The sequence below is a fragment of the Ptychodera flava genome, chromosome 16 (genome assembly GCF_041260155.1).
Source record: "Ptychodera flava strain L36383 chromosome 16, AS_Pfla_20210202, whole genome shotgun sequence".
In the NCBI taxonomy this organism is placed as follows: domain Eukaryota; kingdom Metazoa; phylum Hemichordata; class Enteropneusta; family Ptychoderidae; genus Ptychodera; species Ptychodera flava.
In genome coordinates, this window is record NC_091943.1 from 14,866,826 (window position 1) to 14,894,099 (window position 27,274).

The 27,274-nt window shown below is 39.2% G+C and overlaps 1 protein-coding gene across 1 annotated transcript; it reads right to left on the reverse strand.

The window, feature by feature from the left end:
* Nucleotides 1-7,990: 7,990 nt before the first annotated feature.
* LOC139114099 (uncharacterized) lies at nt 7,991-27,111 on the reverse strand. Its single transcript, XM_070675620.1, has 9 exons — nt 26,471-27,111; nt 25,241-25,350; nt 19,495-19,649; nt 17,345-17,506; nt 16,684-16,957; nt 16,002-16,116; nt 15,445-15,516; nt 13,650-13,753; nt 7,991-12,547 (listed from the first exon to the last, which is right to left on the reverse strand). The coding sequence occupies exons 1-9, from the start codon at nt 26,672-26,674 to the stop codon at nt 12,424-12,426; spliced, it is 1,320 nt and encodes a 439-aa protein (XP_070531721.1). The 5' UTR covers nt 26,675-27,111; the 3' UTR covers nt 7,991-12,423.
* Nucleotides 27,112-27,274: the final 163 nt, after the last annotated feature.

Genomic DNA, 27,274 nt, shown 5'->3' on the forward strand with positions numbered 1-27,274 from the left:
ACTTTAAGATTGCATTGTACTTAACTCCCCCCTGCAAAACGATATGTCCCTTAAGCCTGAGAATAATATTTCATTTTGCTTTTATTTATCAAACTTTTTTCTACTTACACTGTGAATATCATGTCCCTGCTCATGGCTGCAGTGATAGTTATAGGCTCTGCCTTAAGCATGGCGTGAGTGCCTGTATATAGTGTATTGTACATAAGCCCGCTCCCCCCGGGGTCACCCAATAACATAAGTCCCTTAATTGTATGGACAATATTTCATTTTTGCATATCGCTATCAAAGTGTTTTCTTCTATTACTGTGAATATCATATCCCACTTCACTTCTTCAGTGATAGTTATTGATCATGCATATGGTTCTTGTATATATTGAATTGTACATAAAGCCACCCCGTCTTGTCCACTAACATAAATCCCTTAAGTGTGACTATACTATTTCTCTCTTTCATATTTTTATCATAGCCAGGACAATATTTTATTTTTGCATAGTGTTATCCAAGGGTTATCTACTTAGAATGTGAATATCATAATCCCATCCTAACCCTCCCCTTCCCCCTTCGTTTTAGGGTCATAACCCCCTTCCCCTTCGTTTTAGGGTCATAAGCCCTTCGTACCACCTTCCCCCTTCCCCTTCGTTTTAGGGCCACCCTGTTTGACCATGGAGGTAGCTGCTACCTCCATGGTTTGAGTATGGCATGTATTGCCAATAAAGCATTATACTGCCAAGCCTTTGTGTCTTGGTCTCTCTCCAGGGTCTGTGATCTCATGTTAGCACTGGTTTTGAAACGATCGATTTCTTTTCCTCCGTCGCCGTGTCACGTATTTGTCCTTTCCACGGTTACTATCACACCGTGTCCTTTCACAATCTTATGAGAACTTTTATCACTGTGCTGCGTGTATTATCTGATGCGTTTCTTTGATTGCCTAATTCGCCAAAGCAAGCAAGGGTAAATTACTTATCTGTGGACGCTGTCACCTGATTATCACAGGATTAACTTTGACAAAGTCAATAACGAACACCGCCAGCAAGGTATAACAGAAGACCTTGCTCGTGCGTTAGTTGTTGACTTTGTCAAAATTATTCCTGTGAAAATCTGCTGACAGCGTCCACAAATTAGTAATTTAACCTTGTTTGCTTTGGCGAATAAGCAATCAAACGCATCAGATAATAGACGCAGCAGTGATAAAAGTTCCCATAAGATTGTGAAAGGACAAATACGTGACACAGCGACGCGGACGGAGAAAAAAAATCGTTACAAAATCAGTGCTAACATAAGACAAATACAACAAATGTTGGCAGTATAAAACTTTATTGGCAATACATATCATAGTCAAACATATTAAAATAAACTGAACCGTGGCAAGAAGAAACCTAAGCTGAGACTTAGGCACCCCTGTGTCACCCCTATTTGTAACAATCAACCCAATTTGTAACAAAAGCAGTTTCGGAAAAATGAGTTTTGACAAGGAAAAAAAAAGAAAATTGCCCTCAAACATACAAATTTGCATATTTTATTAATATTTCCACATATACGGCAAAGTTTTATTGAAAATTAAATTTTGTTACAATAGGGTTGATTGTTACAAATAGGGGTGATACACACCCCTACCCCCGCCCCTACCCTGGGGACGGACATTTGTACGACCCCCTATGCAGTGGGTGGAGGGACTGTGGCAGAACAAATTAATGAAGGGGATTAGGGAGGGCAATTACCAGACATGGACTGTTTTCTTTGAAATACTATGCAGAGATAGCTAGGGTAAAGTATAGGCACACACTAGACACATTGGGCCCTTCAACTTAGTACCGAATGAAACAGACAATATGTCTACCGGCCTTGAGTGGAATCTCGCTGGGCGGTTTCTGCTGGTTTCTGTGTGAGATTGGAACTAGATTTTACCCCCGTGTACCTATTGTGCTTATTTCAGGTGGTTTACTTCTTGAAATGGGCGGTTTATGCTAGTTTATGCTGGTTTACTTGGTTTTTAGATAGTTTCGAGGTCGTTTAGCTGGTTTCGAAGTTTACAAATAGCCATCTTGCTTTTGGATGTCAGCGTTCCAAGTAATGACAAAGAGATTTTGACGTATTTTTTGATATCAGTCATGGCGACTGTTCTGATAACGAAGATAACGTTTTGGACTCTAGCCGAGGCCAACAGGAATATACCGGACGACAGTGTACACTCTTGCTAGGTATAGACACCCAAACTAAAGTTTACGTTCCATACAAGTCTCCAATAAGCACAAACCTTTACAAGTAAGACAAATCAATATACGTTACACAGTCAGATTGCACTAGATTGGCTTATGGCGCGTAATGCATGCCAAAATTAACATCCGTTTTCTTACACCACTGACCGAATTTTTCCACTAGTCATCCACATTCGGCTTGGCGATTTCTGAACCCACTCACTGCATTATTCAAGTGGTTAGCGATTTCTGAACCCACTTACTGCATCCTTCACGTGGTCAGCGATTTCTGAACCCACTCACTTACATTCAAGTGGTTAGCGATTTCTGAACCCACTCGCTGAATTCTTCATGTGGTCAGCGATTTCTGAACCCACTCACTGATTCCTTCAACTAGTTAGCGATTTCTGAACCCACTCACTGACATTCAAGTGGTTAGCGATTTCTGAACTCACTCGCTGAATCCTTCAACTAGTTAGCGATTTCTGAACCCACTGACCGAATCCTTCAAGTGGTCAGCGATTGCTGAACCAACTCACCGAATCGTTTAACTACTCGCCCTCATTCCGCTAGGCACCCCAGCAGACTTGATATTTTTTCTATCATAATCCGGTTACTCAAAAAGAGACCGTCAAATTCACTCACCGTTTTCTGAAGGTGGCTGACCATTACGCTGGGGGGAGGGGGACTTTATCAAAGCTTGTAAGATGTGACCCGGGGATGTGACCCGGAAATGAATCTTTACTGAGTAAGTATCCTAAGTATGTGAAAGTAGACCATAATTGATACTGAATCGCATGGTTCGCATGCCCAGCCCGCCTCACAAACGTGTACGATTAACAGTAAAAGGAGTGAAAAATGACTTTTGTCCGGACCAGAAGTCAGGCTTTCTCGGCTGACTCGCAGCGTGTTTGCAAGGTTATATCTGATTGGTCGATTGTCACTATTCACAGCCACTTAGGGAGTCCATTTGTATTGTTTTCATTATATTGGTAAGATTCAGCCACCCAATTGGATAACAGCTTCGAAATCGCTGCGAGTCGCCCCGGCTTTCTTGACACACAAGACGAAACGTAATGACACCACTGCGCATGCTCAATCACATCTACGCAAGTTTTGTTTTACTGTGGCGTCCATAGAAACCTATGCTCTTCGAAAAGGTCTGGTCAATCGAAACTGGAGACTCAGCAAAAGACGCGTAAAAGTTCGGCGAAATACCGGAAAGATATACATATGTAAGTGTTTACAGATTGTTCCGAATATCAAACAAACAAACGTCTTGAACAACTAAACTGACGATGGAGGCAGTCGATTGTAAGCTCAAGCTTCATGCAATGCATTGCACGTTGTGACCGACGTTACGGAGATCAAGTTTGCTGAATGAATTGAGAGAGAAAAACATATATAAATAAAAATTCAATATTTCGCCATCATAATCATTGAACTTGTCTTTTCTTTCATTATGCAGTATTATGAAAATTTCGTTGAAAATAAATGACGGGACTGCTTCTGCTCTGTCTACTCAAACGAAGTTTGGTGTACGGCCGGGCTACGCGGTATGTACAGGATAGGCAATACATGTACAGCCCATCAACTTCGCATATCGTTGCCGTAATTGAAAATGCTCAGAAAGGAACAAATTATGTCTTGAATACAGTATAAAAGTGTTACTTGGTAAATTTAAAAGTATTTCCAAATAATATCGTACGTAACGGGTATCTAATCCTCATAAGGACTACCGTAGTACAATTACCGGCTAGATGCGAGCACAATGGCGCTCCAGGCATGGTAGAACACAAGAGAACGATCCCGGCCGGCCTCACTGCAAAGTCGTCCCCGTGCACACCCGGCCCAACAGCAAACTAACCTTTTGCCTTTTGGTTTTATTTTGTTGTTTACTTATTTTTAGTAAAGAATTCATGACACATATATCTGACTTTCATAACTGCAAAATTTGCTTAGGCTGTAGTCTACATGGTCTAGAGACGTTCGGCGTGAGCTATGGTGTACCGCTAAGCATAGACGTACTATTCGATCCATGCATAAGGCAGGCCCCAAATAACGTTCTGGCTATCGACACGATGATCGTGTCGGTAAGCAAGAAAAAGCACCTTATCGACTGAATCATGATAACTTGCGATTAAATGCAAATTGTACACTTATGTCACCATTTTGCTTTATCAAATGCTCTCAAATGTACGGCTTTCGTGTTGTAAGAGATTCCTCGTGTGACAAAAAGTGTGTTCTCCATATTTAGCCTTAGACCCGCTTGTTCAATTGACAATTGAATTGCTGACATCGCTTGCTAAAATCCTATCGCTGTTTCATAATAAACAACCAATGAGATCGTGTTCGCGATCTCAATATATCACGTTTTCGAGACTCAAACTGCCCCCCCCCCAAATGAATTCGACAACATAATAAACAAAACTGCAGCTTCAAACATACAACAACATGAGGTGTGCGGATGAATTCTTCCCCCTTCCCGCAGCTACAGATGAATGCTTCCCCCTTCCCGCAGCAAGTGTGTTCGATTCCCAATCTGAACGAACTTTTTTCTTTTTTTTCTCTTTCATTCTGTCTGTTATTTTGTGATTTTCTCTCTTCTCTCCCCCTCATTTTTCCGATTTTTTCTCTTTTCTCGCTACATTCATTGCATTTTAACAATCTCCGCCGATCTTTGATGGATATTCTGAACTTTGAAAATTACAAAGTGTCCTGCCTTTGGCTATAAGGAAGACAAGTGCGCCGATAAACATTAAAGTAAATTTGCTTGCCCGATAATGAGGCATTAACATAACTGTTTTTTGCTGTGTTTGATGGTCGTAAAAAAGGCTCATGATCGTGTCAATTATAAGATTTTCCCGCTTATTTGCGCGATCATCGTGCAAATAGGCGGAAAATGCTTCTTATACACACGATGATCGTGTCAATAAGTAAAAAAGGACACACTTATTGACACGATGATCGTGTCGATAGGTAAGATAAACCACGTTATTGACACGATCATCGTGTCGGTAAAGCATTTTTTTGCCTATAGACATAATGATCGTGTCGATAGGCGCTATCCCCAAACAATGCCCGGGACAATCATACACACAGCTCTATGAGAAAGTCGTTCACAAAAACGTAGATGAAGTGCTCAATACAAAACTTGTAAACAGCTCTTGTTCTGGAAATTTATTATCAATGGTTCTGATCTGTGGATTTTACACTGATGCGTTGTTTTATGCGTTTGGCCCTTTGGCCGGCTACTATCCATCCATCTATTTATTGACCAATTTATCGGATCAGTCAATCAATCTATCTATCTTTCTATCGAATTTATAGATCCTTCGTTCTATCGATCGATCTGCCCATCAATTTATCTATCGATAGATTAATCGATCGACCGACCAACCATCTATAGAACATCGACAGATAGATCGATCAATCTATCGATTGAGTGATCGATTTATGTATTGAAACATTGATCGATCTATCTATTTATCTATCTATCTATCTATCTATCTATCTATCTATCTACATACCTATCTTATATCTATTTATAAATTGATGGATCTATCGCTCCCCACGATTCGCTTAATCAGATAATATCAACCAATTGATACGTTATTGCTTGTTTTGATGTGGTATTGGTTGACTTTTCTACGTTATCAGTTGATTTAATCCGTTCTTGGTTCATTGATACGTTATCGGTAAATTTGTTGATATGTTATCGGTTAGGAAAAATTACTACGTTATCGGTAAATTTTTACTACGTTATCAGTTAAAAAAATTACTACGTTATCGCGGTTCGTTACTACGTCATCGGTTGATTTACTACGTTATCGGTAATTTTTTGCTACGTTATCGGGTTTATTACGTTCTCGGTTAGTTACTGCGTTATCGATTGTAACATCAGGTCGTAAATACTGACGGTTTCCCTACTTTCTGCCAAAGGCCATCGCGTTCACTTGCATTCGATAGGCTGCCATGCATTGCCAAAATATGTTGCTTCGATTTCGCAATCAACTTGCCGCTAAAGCGACAATCAGCTGAATTTTATTACTTCAAGTTACTCAATTTTGATAGTTATTTGCCTACAGAAGTGAGCCAAGTGCATACAGTGTCGTCTTGATTTTACATCGGTACCGGGAGTTCCTGTGTGACCTTGTGCAGGGTGCGCATTGGGCTCTGCCAACTTCAGTTTGAATAATCCGCGCACACATTGTACCAGAATAGAATATCAGCCTCCCCTCCCAAAGTTCTGTATCCTCTGAAACACAGTAGCAGTACGTATTTGAACAGAGGAGAACAAAATAAAATCATTCGCAAGTCATGATTCAGCCAGCGACCGTGGACGTTTGCCCGGGCAGGGCGCGGCATGGCCCCAGGAATTTTTTGGGACTGTTGGCTGATGAGTGCCTCTTATTATACGACATTGAACTATCCCAAGGTCTTAAAATACGTTAAGAACATTTCCTTTTATCGTTTCCAAGGAACGTTCCTTGTTTTAACTTAGTTAAGTTACGATATTCAATTTCCATATTGTCGTTTTCTGAAACCGTACGATGACGAGAGCTGTACTTCCATGCGAGCGATCACTCGTGCGAGGCATGCTGCAAGACGTATACACGTGCGTTGTCAACAAACCCGCGCGGCAATCCAACTCGATCGGGCAGTATTTAGCGTTTGTATGTCACTACAGGAGCACAAATTTGGCTTATTTCTTCACTGAACAACATTTCAGGATGGATGAAAGGGAATAACATGTAATTTCGAACAAAAAAGGTTAAAGTTAGAAATACTGGGGCTTTAAGGCCAAGAAGAATAAAATAAAATGAAAATAATCTACTGATGGAGTGTGTAAGTTGACGTAAACGCACTTGTTGTCGACGTAAAACTCAGAGGTCGAAGCTAATTTCGCCCCCTTAGCATGCTAGTAAAAAATGAAACCACAATTTTTGTAATGACATTTGACGTAGGCATGACGCTGTGTGACGTAGGTGTCTTGTTCCGTGTCATAAGTAGAAACTAATGAAGTTGAGCTTAGGGAGTTCAGTAATTGAAAAATTCAGTGACTCGGTTCAGAAATCGCTTACCACTTGAAGAATGCAGTGAGTAGGTTCAGAAATCGCTGACCACATGAAGAATTCAGCGAGTGGGTTCAGAAATCGCTAACCACTTGGAGGATTCAGTGAGTGGGTTCAGAAATCGCTAACTAGTTGAAGAATTCAGCGAGTGGGTTCAGAAATCGCTGACCACTTGAATGTAAGTGAGTGGGTTCAGAAATCGCTGACCACGTGAAGGATGCAGTAAGTGGGTTCAGAAATCGCTAACCACTTGAATAATTCAGTGAGTGGGTTCAGAAATCGCCAAGCCGAATGTGGATGACTAGTGGAAAAATTCGGTCAGTGGTGTAAGAAAACGGATGTTAATTTTGGCATGCATTACGCGCCATAATTGGCTTTTACTGTGTGCAGTCAAGTTCAAGACCGTATCGGGATCAGAATGGATATTCTTTGGAGATAACGAGACATTCAACATGTTCATGTGTTACAAAAGTTCGATGGTCTGTTTGCGGAACGGAGCGTACGCGACTGACACATTTCATCCCCGACATAAAATGTCGACATACTCAGTGTTATTGTAACGCCCTCCCCTGTAGAGATTTTATCTCGAAGCGTCCCTCACGTGGCCAAGGCGTGTGAAGGTGATTGACTCAGATCGTACGAGAAGCGGATAAGAGATAGTGTGATAGGTTTAATTAATTATTGGTTAAGACTTCAATAAGAACAATCGAGAACGGGATATTCCATGGTGTAATCTTATTTATTCTCAAGAAACAATCAAAGACTGTCGGGAAAATTACCATGTGATAACCATTGTAATTAAGACCTAGAGATATATTTAAAGTCCCGATAGCTGCGAACGTGTAATAAACTAATCTCAAAATATCCCAAGTTTTCCAAGTTTTCTTTGAAAAAGGCCTGTTAAAGACTGAAAAAGTGTATAACACTGTCATGAGTGTCGAAAGTGGCATTATTGTAATTCAAATGTTTAAACATCATTTTAGATTTCCCGCCATTTTCAAAAACTAATCATGTGACAGAGAAAATAAAGATGACAACAACAAAATTTTGGCCATCATGTGTTGTGCATTCAAGTAAATGGCATCATGCTTGTTTCCTTTATGATCACAATGTGTATGTGCAGGAAACACTGCATTTTGTACTTTTCCGTGGGGACGCCATTTTATGAGTGCGTACCTGTTTATTATTTAACCTTTTAAAACGCAAAGGCGTGGTCCAACTCAGCGAGTAGTGACACTTCTATACAGATCCTTCTGTAAGCAAATTTACATGAACAACTTTGGTTTGAAAATAAAATCATGAAAATAATGCGTAAAATTCGCAGCTATTGGGGCTTTAAAAATTACTTTAGAGCCCTTAAGGTATAATGCGCCTCAGGGACAGATATTTGGACTGCCAAACTTTCACAGTTCTTTTCTGATCTACCACTTGTTGTGGCTCATTTTGAAGCCCAAGGAGAAAGAAAAACTTTCACTGTCTTAGTTTTTTCAGGTTTTTTTCTCCATAGAGTTAGCCCAGGGATGGCGGCCATTTTGGATTTTAAATATCGCTAAATCATGTGTAATTTGTTTCTCTAGTACCAAAATTTGCACGGTGACCCCGAGATTTATTCCTGATTTTGAAAGAATATGGTAGAAATATTCCTTGGGGAAAGTTTGAGAAAAAGTTATAGTCTTCAATCTCGAGGTGCATACAACCTGAAATAAAATATTGACGTTGGATTCGTTTCTGAGTTAAACTTGGTTGTTTTATTTTGTTTAGTTTTGTTTTTTTTACAAAATTTTATTATTACTCACAAAATAGAACAAACAAAAACAAAAGTAATACAAAACAAAAACAACACAGACGAATGAAACCTAATTAGTCTTTACAATATTATCTATTTCACTGCACTTAACTTCAAATTTACTTCGCTTACTTACACCATCGACTGCTTTACTCTAAATTAAATACTTGTGTTTCACAATGGATAGAAACGCCTCAAAAAGCAAAAAAAAAGCTTACCATCACAAATTGTGGAGGTTGAGGATACCCAGATAAATTACAGGTCTGGTTAAATTGATATGCATTTCTGAAAAAATAACTTTTTACATGCACCCAGAAATCCACAACCAATAAAGAGAGGGTCTTTTGTTTGAATTGATACATGGCAAAAATTACACAGATTACTTTTTACAACATTAATTCTAAACAGATTGTCATTTGAAAAAAATCAAATTATTTAGCAGCTTTTGTTGAAAACATCTCACTGACGATTCAGTTATGACGTGTTTCGTGATACGACAGTGTCTGACCCAATCATCATTGCTCAGAGTAAAAATGTCACAAAAATATTTTCTGGCTTCCATTTTTAGCTCATGTGTTCACACACATGAGCTAATGTCATAGCGATGTCTGTCTGTCGGTGCATGTGTAGGCGTGTGTGAGTGTGTGTGTGTGTGTCTGCCTGTCTGTCTGTCTGTCTGTTTACACGATAACTCAGAAACGCCTGAACACATTCAAGTAAGATTTGGTAGACAGGTACCATATGCTAATTGCACGAACTGATTAGATTTTGGTTAGTGTTGCTTACATATTAATGAAGTTATGCAATATCATTTTTTACGTACAATGGTTTCCCTATGGAGACAGTAATGACAGTGTAGACATATATCAAGAAATACTGCACAGAATTCCATGAAACTTTTCACAGATAACAATCTCAGAACATTATGATGATACTGTGACTGTCATGTCAATTATCTGCTCATTTGCATATTAAATGAACTTTTGTAATGAGTGACATAACTCTGAAATTGCTGCACCAAATTTGATGATACCTGCAATAAACATTGATCTGATGTATATCTAATTGTACTCAGAAGCATGGGCACTGTCAAGTTAATAAATAGCTTATTTGCATATTTTATGAAGTTTTTTTAATAAGTCATATAACTGAGAAATGAATGCATCAAATTTAATGAAATCTGCTGCAGATACTGATCTGACAGATATCTGACTGTGCTGTAAAGCATTTAGTAGTGTGAAGTTAATCAGGGGTCATTTATATATTTAATGAACTTTGTTAGGTATGTAACTCTAAAATTACGGCACCAAATTTGGTGAAACCTGCTACAGATATTCATCTGATAAATATCTAATTACGCTATGAAACAATGAGCTGTGTCAAGTTAATTAAGGTGAAGGGCGACGAATTCGGACGCGCACACGCTTTAGAACGTTTCTGCGCAGATTTAACTCCAGCCTGCCGCAAATGGGTTATTTTGTAGCGCATGTATTTAACATCACCTGTCATTGTTGAAATTGCGCTTTTACCTAATTTTTTGACCCAGTGTCTTAGAAATACATGTGAACTATAACCTTGTCATATTTTGACCCCCTAGGAAGCTGGTTTTTATTCAATATGAGTGAAAAATTAACATTTCTCTCCCATTTATATGGCGCAAATTACCCATTCACCTGGTGATATTGTAAAAAGTAGCGTGGTGACACCCTTTTATTAAAAGTGTAAACTAAATGGTATTATGTCAGGAGTTTTTTCGCCAAGTTTGGTCAAAATGACACCATTCAAAGCGACAGGAAGAAAGTTCGAAATTAAGTAGTGATATAATTTGATATCGTCATTTTGTAATCGATACTAATGTTAAAATTTCTTCACAAACATCATGAAAACTATACATTCGATAGATATGAATCTTAAGTCTTGGTATTTATTAAAATTAACTCATTTGCTAAGCGTTTTATAATTGCTTTCTTTAGTTTAAGAGAATTATATCATTTTTATTTATTTCTAACGACGCCATTTTAACGTCCGTTTCCATGGAAACGAGCGTGGTGACCCCCATTTTTTATTTCATTTTTGCACTTGCACAACTTCCAAGGATATTTGTGCTAAGTTTCAAGAAAATGACACCACAACTTAATTTTGACGTAATTCGTAGTACTTCACCTTAAGGGTTCACTTGCATATTTAATGAACTTTGTAGTTAGTGATATTACTCCAAAATTACAGCATTAAATTTGATGAAACGTGCTACATATGTTGATCTGATAGATATCTAATTGTGCCATGAAGCATTGGGCAGTGTCAAGTTAATAAACAGCTCATTTGCATATTAAATAAAGTTTTGTAATTAGTGATGTAACTCTGGGAGCACTGTGCAAAAATTGATGATACCTGCTACACATAATGATATAACAGATATCTGATTGTTCTGTTAAAGGGACAAAGTCGGCCATTTTTCATGAATTTTGTTTGATACAAGAAACTACTTATATCATTTGACATGTTGAAAGATACTGAATGAATGGGTGACCATGCATATATTGGACCCCGGTTTAAGACAAATTAAATGAAACCATCGTGAAAATGAATTAATGGTCATGACCATTAATTCCTTATCGCGATGGTTTCGTGTATCGTGTCTAAAACCGGGGTCGAATATATGCATGGTCACCCATTCATTCAGTATCTTTCAACATGTCAAATAATATAAGTAGTATCTTGTATCAAACAAAATTCATGAAAAATGGCCGACTTTGTCCCTTTAAGCGTACTACTATTTATGAACCTGTTGTAAAACACGTGAGCACATTCAGTTCACATCTGGTCTTAAGATGTTTTAGTAATATTGTCTCATAATACTGTTTAATAGTTAGTTTTGTACAGTCATAGCATATATCACCATGATTTAAGTGTGGTTTTAAAGATACATCAAACTTGGTTCTAAAAGTAGTTTTTGTGAATTTGACAAGGATTAATTTTTACTCTCCCCGCCTAGGATCTCTACAGGACATCACACGAAAGTGTAATGTGCCTCAAGGTAAATACAAGAATGTTCTTTCGCAAAATATAAAGGAAGGCTCACAAATCAACAAAGAACACGCAAGACCTTTTTTTATGATTATTGTCAGAGATATTCACCATTCTTGTTCAGCTACACCTGGTATTTGCCTCAAATTCCCAAGTATTGCCTTAAAGTCGATCTCAGAAGTTACATTATGGGACCTTAAATCATTATTTTATGAGAGATACTAGCTTAGTTTGGTTTCTTTTTGCGCTATATAAAAACGTCACTACATGATCTGTGCTGACAGATAATAGTGTATATGACACTTCTTCAAGGTTGGTAGCGCATATCTCATGGGATCCGTCAGCCTCTACAAAATGTCTTTGACGCTGCGCAGATTTTCTGGGCTGCTGTCACAAGAACGTCCCTTTCGTAGTAGGTGATAGTTACCCGGGCGCAATTCCTGAAACTTCCCGTGGTGGAAAAACTGAATAGAAAGAAATAAAAAAAGCATGATTAGCCCCGAATAAGCCTTCACGCCTGAAGCAATGTCAGAAAACATAAAGCTGAAAGTCTTTTTTTATTACGGAAAATCATAACACGCAAATTATTACCTCGTCCTCCAGCCTGAAAGGAATTAAAGGGAGGGGTTTGTCGGACCTCTGCTCAAAGGTTGCCAGTGACCCCTACGACCGATGTAAACACTGTATCTAGGGTACGTTGGCGATTGATGAAAGTTAATACATGTTTAGTTACAATGAATATTGTAAAATTTAAATGTTGCAGCTATTTTGACGTTATCATGCATGAAATACATTGTTTATAAACAAGAAAGTTGCACACTCGCAGTTCAGATGATCTCCTTCATTTAACATTATATCCCGATTTCTACTTATCTCTCAACACCTAACATTCAACTGGTTAACATATCTTGTACATGTATTGTGCGTGTGATATCAATAATATTGTTGACCACCGACATTTAGTCTCAGACTAGAATTCATTGGTTGACAAAAACACCGCATAATTGCTCGTAATGCGTTTTGTTTGCAATTATAATACATATACTTTGTTTTTCAACATTCTTAGGGAGAAGAACAACTAAAATATACTCGTTTAGCAGAAAAAAAATCGTATCACAAACTACAGTCGCTATCTAAACACAAATATCTCATTTTTGTTCCATGTGAGAATGTAATTATGGTTAGCTATTCTTTTCTATTTAGTTGTGTTATGGTGCTCATCGACAGAGCTCTACACAAAGCTTTATCGTTATATCAGCCAGCGGGGCTTGAGGAGGGTTAGGGTGGAGGGATTAGATATCTGACGACTGACCATTAAGCATGTTTCACCGAGCAGAATAACATTAGTTGCTAAAATGACAACGAAATTACTGAAATAATTTGAAAAGCTCTGTCGGTCTAGGGTAAAAATATTTGCCAGGCAAAACTAATGAATTGAAAAAATGACATAAAATCGTACACCCCTGTGGCAAGCGAATTTGTCATATCTATACGGTAAGAAGTGCAAACCATTAACTATCTTTTTCTGTGTATATTTTTTGAGAATAACATTGCAGGCCTACTGACTTTTTGCCGTGTGCAAAAGAGACGCCATATTCGTTTTCGCAGTATTCTCCTAGTTTTCCAGCATCTATGTTTTCAGGGAATTCAATCCAGATAAAGAATCCGCCCTGAAAGGAAGAATGAAAACATGAAAAAAGTCATCGTTGATTGACAATTGTCAATGTCCTTGTACCAACTTTGAATAAAATCAGTTGATTCATGTCTGAGTTATGGTTCGGGACATGAAAAAATCATAACAAAATGGCTGCCAGGCAATCTTATCATAAAACAAATCGACATGCATATGTATAACACAGGTCAATGTCCTTGTACCAACTTTGAATAAAATCAGTTGAGACCTGCCTAAGTTATGGCTCAGGACATGAAAAAATTGTAACAAAGTGGCCGCCATGTGACCATATTGAATCATGTCGTGAAACAAATCAACGTACATATGTATAACATAGTCAATGACCTTGTACCAACTTTGAATAAAGTTGGTTGATACGTATCTGAGTTATGGTTCGGGACATGAAAAAATCATAACAAAATGGCCGCCACGCAGCCATATTGAATCGTTTTGTGAAACAAATTGACGTGCATATGTATGAGAAAGATTGATGTCCTTGTATCAACATACAATAAAATTGGTTGCGAAGTGCCTGAGTTATGGCTCAGTACATGAAAAAATCGTGACAAAATGGCCGCATGGCGGTCATATTGGATCGTATCACAAAACAAATTGACGTGCATATGTATGACACAAGAAGTAATCCTTGTACCAAGTTTGAATGAAATCGCTCCAGGCATCTCTGAGATATCTGCGTGAACGGACGCACGCACGGACGGACCGACGGACGGACATGACCAAATCCATAAGTCCCCCCCCCCCCCGGACGGTGTCCGTGGGAACTAATAATCACGTGAAATGAAAAATATATGGTAAGAATCCAGTACAGTTAACATTTGAGACATTGCTACAACCATATTATTCGAATTTGTTTCGATATTTTGTATTATTGACTAATACAACACCTACTGTACGTACAGATCTTCGACAGAGACTTTCGAGTTATCACTCAGCAGTTTCGATTCCTTTTTATTGAACGGATATTATGCTTATTAGTTCGGGCATCATGTTACTATCCACTTTTATAGATCTCTCAGTGGACACGTTTGGGCCTACTGTTGTTCTCGTGTCAATACGTAATACCACTCAGCCCAATATGTCGACCAACCTAATGTTGTAATTGACAAGATATATAACACCAGCATAACACGTCATATCAGTTGGAGTATTAAGTTGCACTACCTGTCCAAATATTAATACCGACCCAAGGATTAAACACAATGTGTATTGGTACTAGGTATTTTATATTGAGTTAATTATTACATATTGGAGTGATAAAAACTGCAGGTTTCTAAGTGTGAACAGTGAGACGTCTACACTTGCAGGTATATTGATCTCTCAAACACTCCAAGCTCACACTGACCATTTCAACTCTGTCAACTCTGTGTTTTAATCAGGAAATCCACTATACCCACTGTTTAATTCAGGGACCTTAGCCTACTTGACGAAATCACCGACAAGACGTATTTGGGATTTCTATCTAACCATTTTGTTATACAAACACACACAATACATACATACACACACACCAACCACCCACACACATAAACACACACACACCATATTAAAGCTTAATGTGTGTGTATATATATATATATATATATATATATATATATATATATATATATATATATATATATATATATATATATATATATACTTTTCCTAAAATGGATGTTAAGGACTTACCTGAGGTTTGATAATCTTAACGCCAGATGGCATGTCATCAATGAGTGTCTGATACACACTGTCCAAATTATCCTGTACATAAAGATTATGATATTCCAGAAAAAGCTTCTTTCAGTACGAAAACAACGATAACACTTCCTATGCAAATCGAAAAATTCGATCATTACCAAATTATTTTACATATCGTAAATATCGTTAATTTTATCAATGTAAACCGTCAAGTTTACCATCAGGAGAGTGCTCTGTTGGACTATTGCACTGAAAGTCAGGCACGTATTACTGTTGATAACTTAAGCAATTGCTTTGCCACGTAATTGACCAAGTTTGTGCCACAGCTAAATTAGATCATATACCCACGTGGGATAACACCATGTTGATTCAATTATTTCTGGTTTTACCTCCGACAAAGCATGGAAATATTGCACAGCGTATGTTATCCTGGATACAGGCTACCAATGAACACTTCAAGAGTTTGAAGCCCCCCACTTTTGCATGCAAAAATTTCTCCTTATAAACATGGGTTTTAAAATTTTAAGGTTGAAATTCAAAACACTTACCCTGTATTTCTTTCGTATCATAAGTAGATGCTTTGATACCAGCCCTAGCTCCAACGCACTCGCTAGTATTGCTGACGTGTAATTATTCCAACCTCCTCCACTCCATGTGTAGGCACTGCAGTAGAAAGCGATTGAAAGTATTTAAGTTAGAATGCGCCTTAGTTCGCAGGTTGAGGCAATCGTAGTGAACATCTGATATAAATCTGTATAATGAATGCGTTCCTAAATAAAATCCGAAAATAAAATACAGAAAGTGTTTGTTTCTGGCCCTTTACTTCGCTAATCATTGTAGTTTGTGTTTGGACAAATAATTCACACGTTTTGGCACACTGACTTCAACAGTCGTGTAATAAATGTTCACTGACTAAAACAACTGTAACTGCCTACCATATCACAGACTGTTTAAATCGTATGTTGGCGCAATAATACATGTACCATGGTGGGGATTTTGTTCGATACACCGATAGAGGTGCAAGAGACATTGCACTCCGGTGTTCGAGTAATGAGCGCGCAGGTCAGACAAATCCACTTCCTGGCCCTACAATTGAAGGAACAGAATTCATTTTTTCTCATGGTGCAACATGAGGTTGTAGAGAGGAGTATAGATTTCAATGTTGTCATAGAATCCTTCTCATTGTCATAGCCACAGTGAGTAGTATTGATTGGATTTTTCCACACGTACCTCTTTTCCAATACATTTAGTACTTTCCTTGGAGCTTCCACCCATCCAATTCTCATACCGGGTCCAAGGATCTTTGAAAACGACCCATTCGAGATCACATTACCCACGTAGTCAGGATCTGTCTTCTTGTCGTATGCAAACAGCCTCCTGGGCGAAGGTAACGGCTTGTCCTCGGGTTTCTCACCGGGTATGTACGACAACAGGTTGTAAACGTCATCGCAAAGGATCAAAATGTTGTATTTGCGAGCAAGTGTAACTACTTGCTTACATCTTTCTGATGATAAACGTAATAATTTGACATAAATTTGCAGTCATCTACTTCTAAGCAGTCATCTATTTAAAAGCACCTACAATGAACTCTATTAGTGTGTTTGTTAATAACCTAATAGTATGTACTGGAGTTACATACATACATACATACATACATACATACATACATACAATGTCAGTCTGTATGATGAAAAACCTGCACATATCTGCATGTGCACACGTTTGTTACTGATTGCATGGCAAATACTAGCTCTGAAGTCTTGCAAAAATGGCGTTGTTGAAGAAATAAAGTTAATTTATCATTGTGTATAAAAGTTTGCAAATACTACAGATAATGTCAACCAGTACAGCGGCAACCGGGTGACTCATGGCGGATTGATATTCAATTTACCTGGGGAAAGACACGTTCCTTTCGGATTGTTGAAAGTTGGAATCAGATACACCATTGACCAGTACGGCCGTTCCTCAGTGGGCTGATGGGAGGAAGCTCTCTGATATTCAGACAGGACTTTGTCAAATTCCTCAATGTTTATTCCTTCATCGTTGCTAGGCACTGCAATGAGATAATGGAAAAGGTGCTCAAGTCAGCGCGCTGAGGTTGCTTCGTTTTCGTAATGGCGCGAACCGTGTGTTTGGCAGAAAAAATCGTTTGTTGCTGTAGGTAACGCAGGATCACTGAAAAGTCAATCACGCAAATTGATCTGTATGTCATAACTTATGGAAAAGAAGCTGGAACTGACGACGAGTGATGATGTGGAACTTGAACTTGTTTATTGAATACGGAAACGTGGCTAGGCCTCACGGCCCAGGCACTGATACATCTGTTAGTCCCGTCTCTCCTCATGTTTTGTGTCTGAGTGAACGTCCTGTCTCGGTCACTCCCTTGTGGAGTCCTGAGTGTCTGAGTCAGTTCCTGGGTGAATGTCTCTACCTATACGTTAGTGTGCCCATTTATACAGCATCTTGGCTATGTCGGATACCGACGCCATAAAGAATACATTAAGATATGTCATACATTACTTTGATTTCTACCGACTATGGAAGATAAAAAAGTACAAGTCATCACTTGGCATGCTACAACTCTTTTGTTTCAAACCCACGCCATGGAGTAAATTTAAATGATAATAACAATATTACAAGTGGTTGAAATACAATAGAACATGGCGGTAGTATGCTGAATACCTCCACGAGAATGATAAATTACTGGGTGAATTTTTAAACGTGTAAACGAGCAAGACCATGTTGTCGATACCGTGCTGGTATTTCGTGGGGCCAGTATTGTTAGAGTCCAAATCGACTTGAATTTCAGCTTGATTTACCTCGTCCGAGGACGCTAATGTATCGTGAGCGTAAAATACTAATGTTCTTTGCGCCAATTTGGAAGATTATGACACATTCCAAGAATTCTGCTTTGCAAACTTTGTATGAAATTTTAAAAATTACCAATTATGTTTACGAAATTATCAACTGCATGTTTAATATTTTACGAATAAAATGAGCTTTTATAAATATAATGAAGAGCGGTGTTCGACTGACTCAACGAGCAACGAGTCTCTCTAAGCTCAGACGACGGAAGTTCAACAACAAAGTACAATTCAGAAAACGTGATGCACAATATGCATGATAATACAATAGCTTGCACCTTTAAATGTACTGATAACCTTGTGAACTCGTCGCTCTTGAAATATACAATGGCATTTCTTCTGGTATGTCTCAAGTCCGGAGTATCGTCATTCCTGTCAGGAATTATGAACGCTCTTTGGATCCTCGGCTCGACTAGTTGACTGCGCATGCGACCGCAGCATTGATCGTGATATTAAACTTTAAACCCGCCGATGTTGCTTCGGGAAACATTCTTACTGCTGCAGGGATGATTGGTACTCTACTATTTTGGGTTATCGTATATGCATATGATGTTTGATGACATCGACAGAAGCTCTTTTGACGAGGTAAACAACACAAAATGCCGGCAAAACAGCGTATCAAAATGTCAGTGGTGAAGGAATCAAACGATTCATCGCAAATCAGAGACGAAAAAACACAAATTCATAAAAATTCTAGTATCGACGGTATTTTGTATTTTACTCATACCGGTATATTTTAATACTCCTTATGCTTCATTACCCCCCCCCCCACCTCCCAAACACACACATCTGCGTTGAAGGGATTGGAAAATTAGTTCTGAATACAGAACAGCTGATTTTTTTTTGCAATTTTTACGTTTAAAATTAGTCCCCATATCCACCACATGTAGAATATGGATTCATTGTAGTCATATACCTATAGTGTGACGTCATACTATAGGGATAACTGGGTCTATGTATGTGATAACTCAACATATTTCATATCAATCAGAGAGTTTCGTTTCGAGTCCCCCTCCGCCTTTAAGTTCCCAAATCCCTTGAAATACCCCAATACTAGTATACCATTTATATTTTCAAATTCCCCCGGTCGATTCTCCCACCTCCTAGAGGTGTTTGTGAATGCAGCCTTATCAATAGAGTAGTTCGTACACAGTAATGTTATTTTTGTCGTACATACCTGGCACAAGTTTCATTCCCAAATCTTTCCGGAAAATTTGTAAGGCGATGAAGAACGACGGATCTTCTATGAAGACTATGTCTCCTCTATTGAACAACAGAGAAGTGACCATATAGATGCCGTTGGTGGCGCCACATGTGACCATTAACTCCTCGCTGCAATAAACCAATGATACCCGTAAGCACAGTCCCTCCACACTCTCACTGTGAGAGATACGGCGTAAGAGATACGGCGAAAGTGTGTTTGTCTCTGACTCTATAACAGTACTCTCAACTTCCGTGCGTTTCTCACCGGAGATTTTCCTATATTACGATCAAACTTGTCATTAACTGAACTGCAGTTTCATTTTCTCAGATCTGTAGAAGAACAGCGTCAATGCACCGATGAGATATATGATTTGAAGTCACTGCATCGATGATATACACGATATGCAGACATTGCATTTTCTATCTCAGAGAGTAGGCTGTGTATTGGTTATTTAAGCGATAAAGCACAGCCAGCGACGGTATGCCACGAGATTTTGGCCAGTTCACGACACATATGCACGAGGACAGCGAGTGCATATATGAAGTGAGCTGGTCAAAACCGAGTGATATACCGTCGCCGGGTGTGATTGCTAATATATCATAACAGTATATTCAATTTCAGGCATGGAACGTCAAAAAGGGATTTTTGCTCAAGCCGAGAGCTCACGCGTGTGCAAGCCGTGGTATATCACGATTGGCTGGTCCCCGCCTCAGTGACAAGCACAAAGAGCTAGGCAGGTAATGGGAAACCGCCATGTATCGAATTACGAAATCTGATTGGTTGAATCATGGGACGCTGTCATTGGCTGTTCAATTTTACTTGGAAGTAAAGCTAAAATTATCACAGTTTCATGATGCGAACGTGGCTAGAATTTAACCATGGATTTAATTACCATTCTTACAAGTATTGAAATATTGGCAGCGACCAGATTAGACTGAAAAGCACGCCACAAAAAATGATACACTATGTGCGGGCATGCGCAATTAACAACTTCCGGGAGACCAAAAACTGTCTCATTTCAAAATGGCGGTTTGCCTGTATCTGCGTCTTACTACGTGCTGCGTCTAGTCAAGTCACTTGAGACGCAGTGATCAGCGAAATATCACGAATGTACCCACAGGGTACAGGGGACAGTCCCCTGGGGTGGGGAGGAAGGTGTTTTTTGTGCAACGGTTTACCTTATTTGATTTTATTAATTTTGACTATGATATTTTAAATAAAGAGTTCAACTCTACACCGTCTGACTGCTTTATTATTACCGACAAGTCCTTATCTCCTCTCCAACTTGTGTATACACCTCTGTAATTGCTCCGACAACATTGCCAACTTGCTAATCCGCTGTCCGTATCAGCGGATTAAGTGATTGAGTCAACACCACAGCCGTCCCACACGCATTTCACTACGTGTGGGACGGCTGTGATGTTGACTTAATAAGCTAATCCGCTGATACGCTCAGTCATTAACAAGTTGGCAATGTTTGCGCAGCAATTAGAGTGGTATGTGCACTGGTTGAAGAGGAGATAAGGAATTGTAGGCATTGGAAACACAGTTTGGAGTCGAAAGCAAGTTGGCAATGTTTTTGGAGCAATTACAGTGGTGTATACATAAGTTGGAGAGGAGATAAGGACTTGTCAGTAATAATAAAGCAGTCAGACGGTGTGAGTTGAACTCTTTATTTGAAATATCACAGTCAAAATTAATAAATCAAATAAGGTAAACCGTTGCACAAAAAACACCTTCCTCCCCACCCCAGGGGACTGTCCCCTGTACCCTATGATGTACCAAGGTTCTTTTCACGTCTCCACGAATCATATCGCTGCATTTGCGCAAATACAAATTATTCATACTGGTTGCATCAGTGACGGTTTGCTTGCATTGAGTCGAATGCCTGTGGACAATACCACCATAACCCGGCCCCATTGGTGAGCGCCCTCGGTGCCTATTTCCCATCGCATTTGTGTTTATCTGTTGACCATCGACAGTAAAACCATTCCAGTAAGAATGGACTTATTTTTTACATTTTGGTTCACTTGCCAGTTTCATCAATTTGTCTGTTACGGAGATATTATCTCAGACAAAGGTTAATGAACCTAGCGGTCATCGACACCAGTAAAATAGTTAATTAAAACAACAAGATCTCAATAATAAGTCGATATGCATACAAACCATATTTGCGACAAAATGTACACTGTGTACATATATGTTTGAATGATAAAAATAGTCAACACTTAATGAAGGAACATGATAATTTCACGTGATGGGTTTGCAACGTGTCACACTGACGTTTGAATATTAATTGTGACACTGATGTTTATGATTGGATGTATCATTTTATCTTTTAATTCATGTCTATCGTATGATCAAAGCCACGCCCTAAAGGTAACGTTTAAAATCCGTTAAGCTAGAACGCACCTCGGGGACAGACATTCGGACTCTCAAACTTTTACAATTCTCTTTTGATATACCACATGTGGGGTTCATTTTAAAGCTCCTGGAGAAAGACAACTTTTCACCGGCTTAGTTTTTCGAAATTCGAAAATTTTTATTTTTCTCCATAGAGTCAACACAGGGAAGACGGCCATTTCGAATTTCTAATATCGGTAAACCTTGGGCAATTTGTTTCTCCAGTACAAAAATTTGCACGGTGACCCCCTATTTTTATTCTTGATTTTGAAAGAGAATGATTGAAAGATCCCTTGAGGAAAGTTAGAGCAAAAGTTTAAGTCTTTCACTTTCGAGGTGCATAGGCCTACTACCTTAAACAATCCAACGAATATAGTTGCTCAAAGATAGTTGCTTGAGAGAGAGGAACGCAGCGGACCCAAGACTTTTAGACTATGGGAGAAGCGTATCTTGAGCGATGGCAACTGTCAAGCTTGTCTACAGAGAAATAAAGTCTATGTAGTACCAACGAACTCTGAACGTCTCGTGTAGTCAATACACTGAAGATCCCCAGGTACCTCTCAGCAGGCAAGGCGAGTTCAACAAACCCCCTTGAAAAAACGAATAGTAACAGTTGTCCGATAAAGTATTAAAATTTCTCAACTGCTTTAATGCGGGAGCAAGTGCATAGCAGACTAGCAATGGGCCCCTCCACTTAGTGAATCGTCGCTTGATACAAAAAATACGGAAATTTCTTGGCCAAGTTTCAGTCGATCTTACGGGGGATCGCAGCTTTTCGACCCTAATTTTGCTCGTTGAAGGTAGTTTCCACAATTGTTTGGATCGTTTGGGGTAGTTTTGGTTCGGTTCGGCTCGGTTCGGGTCGATTTGCAAACGCCCTATACATGCATGCGACCAAGGTGACCCCGCGCAGTACGTTAGAATGCGGGGCAATAGGTTCCCTTTTGGAGACATTGTCGCAAGGGCGCGTCCAGGCAGCAACACTGCATTTTGTTTATAGGAGTGTGTCAATATCCATTTATAGCCAATACTAAAACGTATTGAACCGAGTCCTTTGAAACTTACAACATTCACAAGGACATTGCACACGTGATTCTAGTATATACGGCAATTTGCATGGCTAGGATGTTGGCCCATAGGAATAATGGCTCCTGCGACATATGGCGCACTGAAGACGAGTGACTTCACTTCACTTCGGGTGAAAATAGTGCACGCCTTTTGTGGTTTGATATCTGCATTGGTGGAAGTTTAATCTGAGCTTGGATTTGAAATATTTTGCAAGGATCATCAGTTGTCTGCTTGAATCAATAAATGCAGACTGTTGTGTGAGACGCTGTAGAATTCTGTGGTAATATAAGGAGTTCTGAGGCCGACGAAAATCGTAACAATGAGCGTGCATTGCTGCAAAAGTTCTAATACCACCGGGGCTCTATTTTCATCACTGACTCAAAATTTCAATGGATTTGCCTACAGAAACTTAGGCCGCGTTCAAAAAATGGTGAGGGGGTCTGGAGGAATTCAGGGGGGATTTGAAAATTTATGGGGTAGTGGGGGGGGGGGACTTGAAAGTTTTGCTCTGCCTATAGGGGGACCTGAAAATATTTTGACCACCAACATTTTGATGTCGTCCAATGGTTCTAATGCTAGTAATAATTAAAACGAAATCTGGAACCACTTTGTCGCATTTTATGTCTTTAATCTCGACAAAATCTAAAAATGTATGAATGCCATTAAATTTTCGTAAAACAAGTTGGCCTTGTAATGGGGCAGGAGCTGCAACTGTTGATAATTTTTCAATATTTTTTTTGCAATGTATCAAACACAGTTTCTTGGTGTCTCTGTACAGCAAGCTGAAAAACACAATATTCAGTTTGTCAACAAAGCCCATTTGTCTAAATATTGGTGATAATTGAATGATGCAAATGCACGGTACACGTAGGCTGTGTTGGCAAGCTGGATACTGGACAGCTCAACATGCTGTAGGGAGTAGAACAAGAACGCAATTGTTAAACTGAATAAAAATATTGTCAAAATAAAAAGTTAATACAACAATCAAATATTAGAGAAAAAAGATGGGGTCACCATAATTGATCTTATACAAATGTATGATGAAAAGTTAGTTTTTCTAAAATCACTTAAAATCAATATATAAAACCATTCATTTCAAGTTCATGCAGTGAATGAAATTTTCACATCTCATTGTACAAAAACACAAAAGTAAAACTTTGAACAGTAAAGAAAAAATGTGTGATTAAATGGAATCGTTTATATTTTATCAAATTTGCCATTATTACACCCAAAATTTCTGAGATTAAAACATTAATTTCATGGAATATTTTAACCTTCCAGTATTGTTAATTTTGTAAGACTTTTATAAGTGGCATCTAAGTTGTATATATGTCTTGTGCTTTAAAAAAAAATTCTGTACTAGGTCACTGTGCTCATTTTTTCACAATTTGGTTAAATGTAGCCAGGAATACACAATTTTCATACTTTCTTATGATTGTCATTTTGTGTTCTTTTCAGCTGGTGACATCGACCTGGCCAGAGTTGGATAAACTCAAGTCGGCTTAGACTGAGAAATCCAAAAAGTCCACTGACACATTTAAAAATGAAACAATTTAAGAACTTGCCCTAGGTATTTGGCTCTACAACCTGCTGATAAGAGGTAGTGTTGAACATGTGCATGCAGAACGACACATAACATGTTTATTTTTACTCTGCGTGCATTCCCTTTAAATATGCAGCTATATGGTAATTTGGGGAGGGGACTTGAAAATTTTTGAGGGTATTGAGGGGGGGTCTGAAAAAAAATAAGATTTCAATCGCGATTCCTCCAGCCCCCTCACTATTTATTTTGAACGCGGCCTTAAACTGACATTGATGTTACACCTGTCAAGAAGATTTGTGCAGCTATTAATGTTTGAAATAGGATAATTTAGTTCAACGCTACTATGGTGGCCTAAGGGAAAAGTTACAGGTCTTGTGATATGATTCAGCGGGGAGGCTATGTCATCATAGATGACTTGCTTCTTTCTTGTAGACCCTACTCATCTTAAGTAATTCAAGCTCTCTTCTCTCTCTGTCTCTCTTCTCTCTCTCTCTCTCCTCTCTCTCTCTCTCTCTCTCTCTCCTGCCCTACAGGCGGATCGTATCATAAATCGTGCGTACAAACGGTACAGAAATGTTGAAATGATAACCAGTGCTCAAATCAGACACCGGGAATCAGACACTTCCAAATGTTACACTGAACTGCTCAGAATCCTGTGAATGGCTACACTGTGTAAAGCAATATAATATACATTGCAAAAATTACCAGTCCACTTCGTCATCGTATTCTTCTGTCAGAAACTTCGACATTTGTAAGCGGAATTTGCAATCTCCTCGCCAGCACCCATATTGGAACATATAACCATTTTCTGTTTGCTGTAACGAGATATGAAAGAGTCAAAGTATTGAGAAATGGTTTCCTACATGTATTGAGCGATTTGAGTACCGAGTCGTTATTGCAATACAATTCTCATAAACATACAGTGGGTAGAGCTTGTGTGCAAGTTTAAAAACGGTAGGTAGTTCACCAACGAGAATTGCAATACTATAGTACGGACGATCAACTGACATGCTACCTCTCACAGTCGCTGCTCGACCGATACACGACGGCCGCTGTGATACGCACTTTTCTAATGCATACCATACACCGGCCGTCGGGTATCGGTTCACTGGCACAAGTGACCGTGACACCACTGACCTCGTATCTACACTCTCTGCTATGGTACGGTTCTTGTGGGACACCCTTTCCGTACATCCACACCGGAAGACATACACATGTTGAATGGCCATACTCTGAGTAACAGCATACGTTTGTTGCCCGAAAGCCTGAGAATCGGCGTACAATGTTCAGTCTGTTTCACGAGGGCATTTGTGTACTGAGTGATGTAACAGAACCGACCTCGAGGTACTGATAAAGGATGATTGTGATAAAATGTGAACTACAATAAAGCTGTGCCTATGAGCCCCTGAACATGGATCCATGCTCTGAATAAGCCTGCTGCACATCAGAGAAATTAGCTGAGAAAATTCCGTTCGAGGCAATTTGCTGAGCTATAATTGTACTCGCGTGTGCGGGAGTTTTTGTGCCATTTAGCAAAATATGTTTCATTGATATTTTTCCTGATAAAATCGGTCAGTTCGGTCAAGTAATTTGATTTCTTTTATTAGGCCTACCCTCTCTTGTTTCTTTAATCAATATTTGTCTCATTTTATGGCACCCTGTGGATAGCTTTAAGACACACTGCAGTTTACTGCATTGCAACGGGTCCCATTTTTCATTGCTGAACCGTCTTTGGCCTGAAAAGGCTATCAAATTTAAGATTCATATGTAGGTCAGATTAGGGCTATAAAAGCGGGTCGAGTTTTGACCATTTATTGGTATGCATACATTATACCGAAGATCTTTAAACACCTGGAACGGGCACGGTTTCCATGACAGCGGTGTTACAGCAACCCTCATTCTGTCAAGGATGTAAAAATCCCTCCCGGCACCTACCATTCTGTGTTGGGTCGCCTTGTTCAAAATATCGATGCAATCCTCTAGCTCTGGTTTACCAGGAGCACCGACTTCAAGTCTCACTTGACTTCCATCAGATGTATCACCTACCCCCAGGCCGGTTTCCTCGAAGTAATGGTTAAAGAAGGTAAGCCTGTCGTCTCCGCCCAACCTTTCACCGCTTCCAGAAAGGGCAGAGGCCATGGCTTCAGAATGCTGGACTCGCTTTTCCCTGTATCTATCTATATACCAGGCTATGGAGTATCACCTCCACTCGGCTATAGTTTTGACGGAACGTAAACAGTATCACTGGAAGCACATGCAGAGCGTACATACACTGCTATATACCAGCTGATAACACAACACCGACTGACTGTTGTAAGACAATGGTCATGTGATATACATTTAACGATCACATGACCGCATGAATGAACTTTGACCCAATCTGAAGAGGGGCGGCGCTTTTCAGTCGCTCTTTCCATACAGTCACCTGTGGTCTACTATTCGGCTCTGCGTCTATACGCCCTATAGACGCGTATACATATGCCTGAGAAGTAGAAAGTCAGGAAACCAAATGGGTATTTCGTATAGGGATTATGCCACCGTGTCATATTCGACATTCGATTTAACTGTGAAAATTAGCAAGTTCATCTATCATGTATCATGTATCTCTATCATCAGGTGCAGCCAACGAACTATGCACTTTTAAAGGGGTCATTGTACATGACAAGTAATGTGAACTGACTAATTTAAGTCAAGAGGGTAATTGATTAGCTGTTCTAATTGGTACGTCAGACTGACGAC

Excerpts from the sequence above, each read along its gene's own strand:
- LOC139114099 (XM_070675620.1), bottom strand. The coding sequence starts at position 26,674 with ATGGCCTCTGCCCTTTCTGGAAGCGGTGAAAGGTTGGGCGGAGACGAC. Across the intron at positions 16,958-17,344 it reads AGGAACGTGTCTTTCCCCAG|AAAGATGTAAGCAAGTAGTT; the intron begins GTAAATTGAATA and ends GTTTATCATCAG. Across the intron at positions 16,117-16,683 it reads CTAAATGTATTGGAAAAGAG|TGCCTACACATGGAGTGGAG; the intron begins GTACGTGTGGAA and ends TTTCTACTGCAG.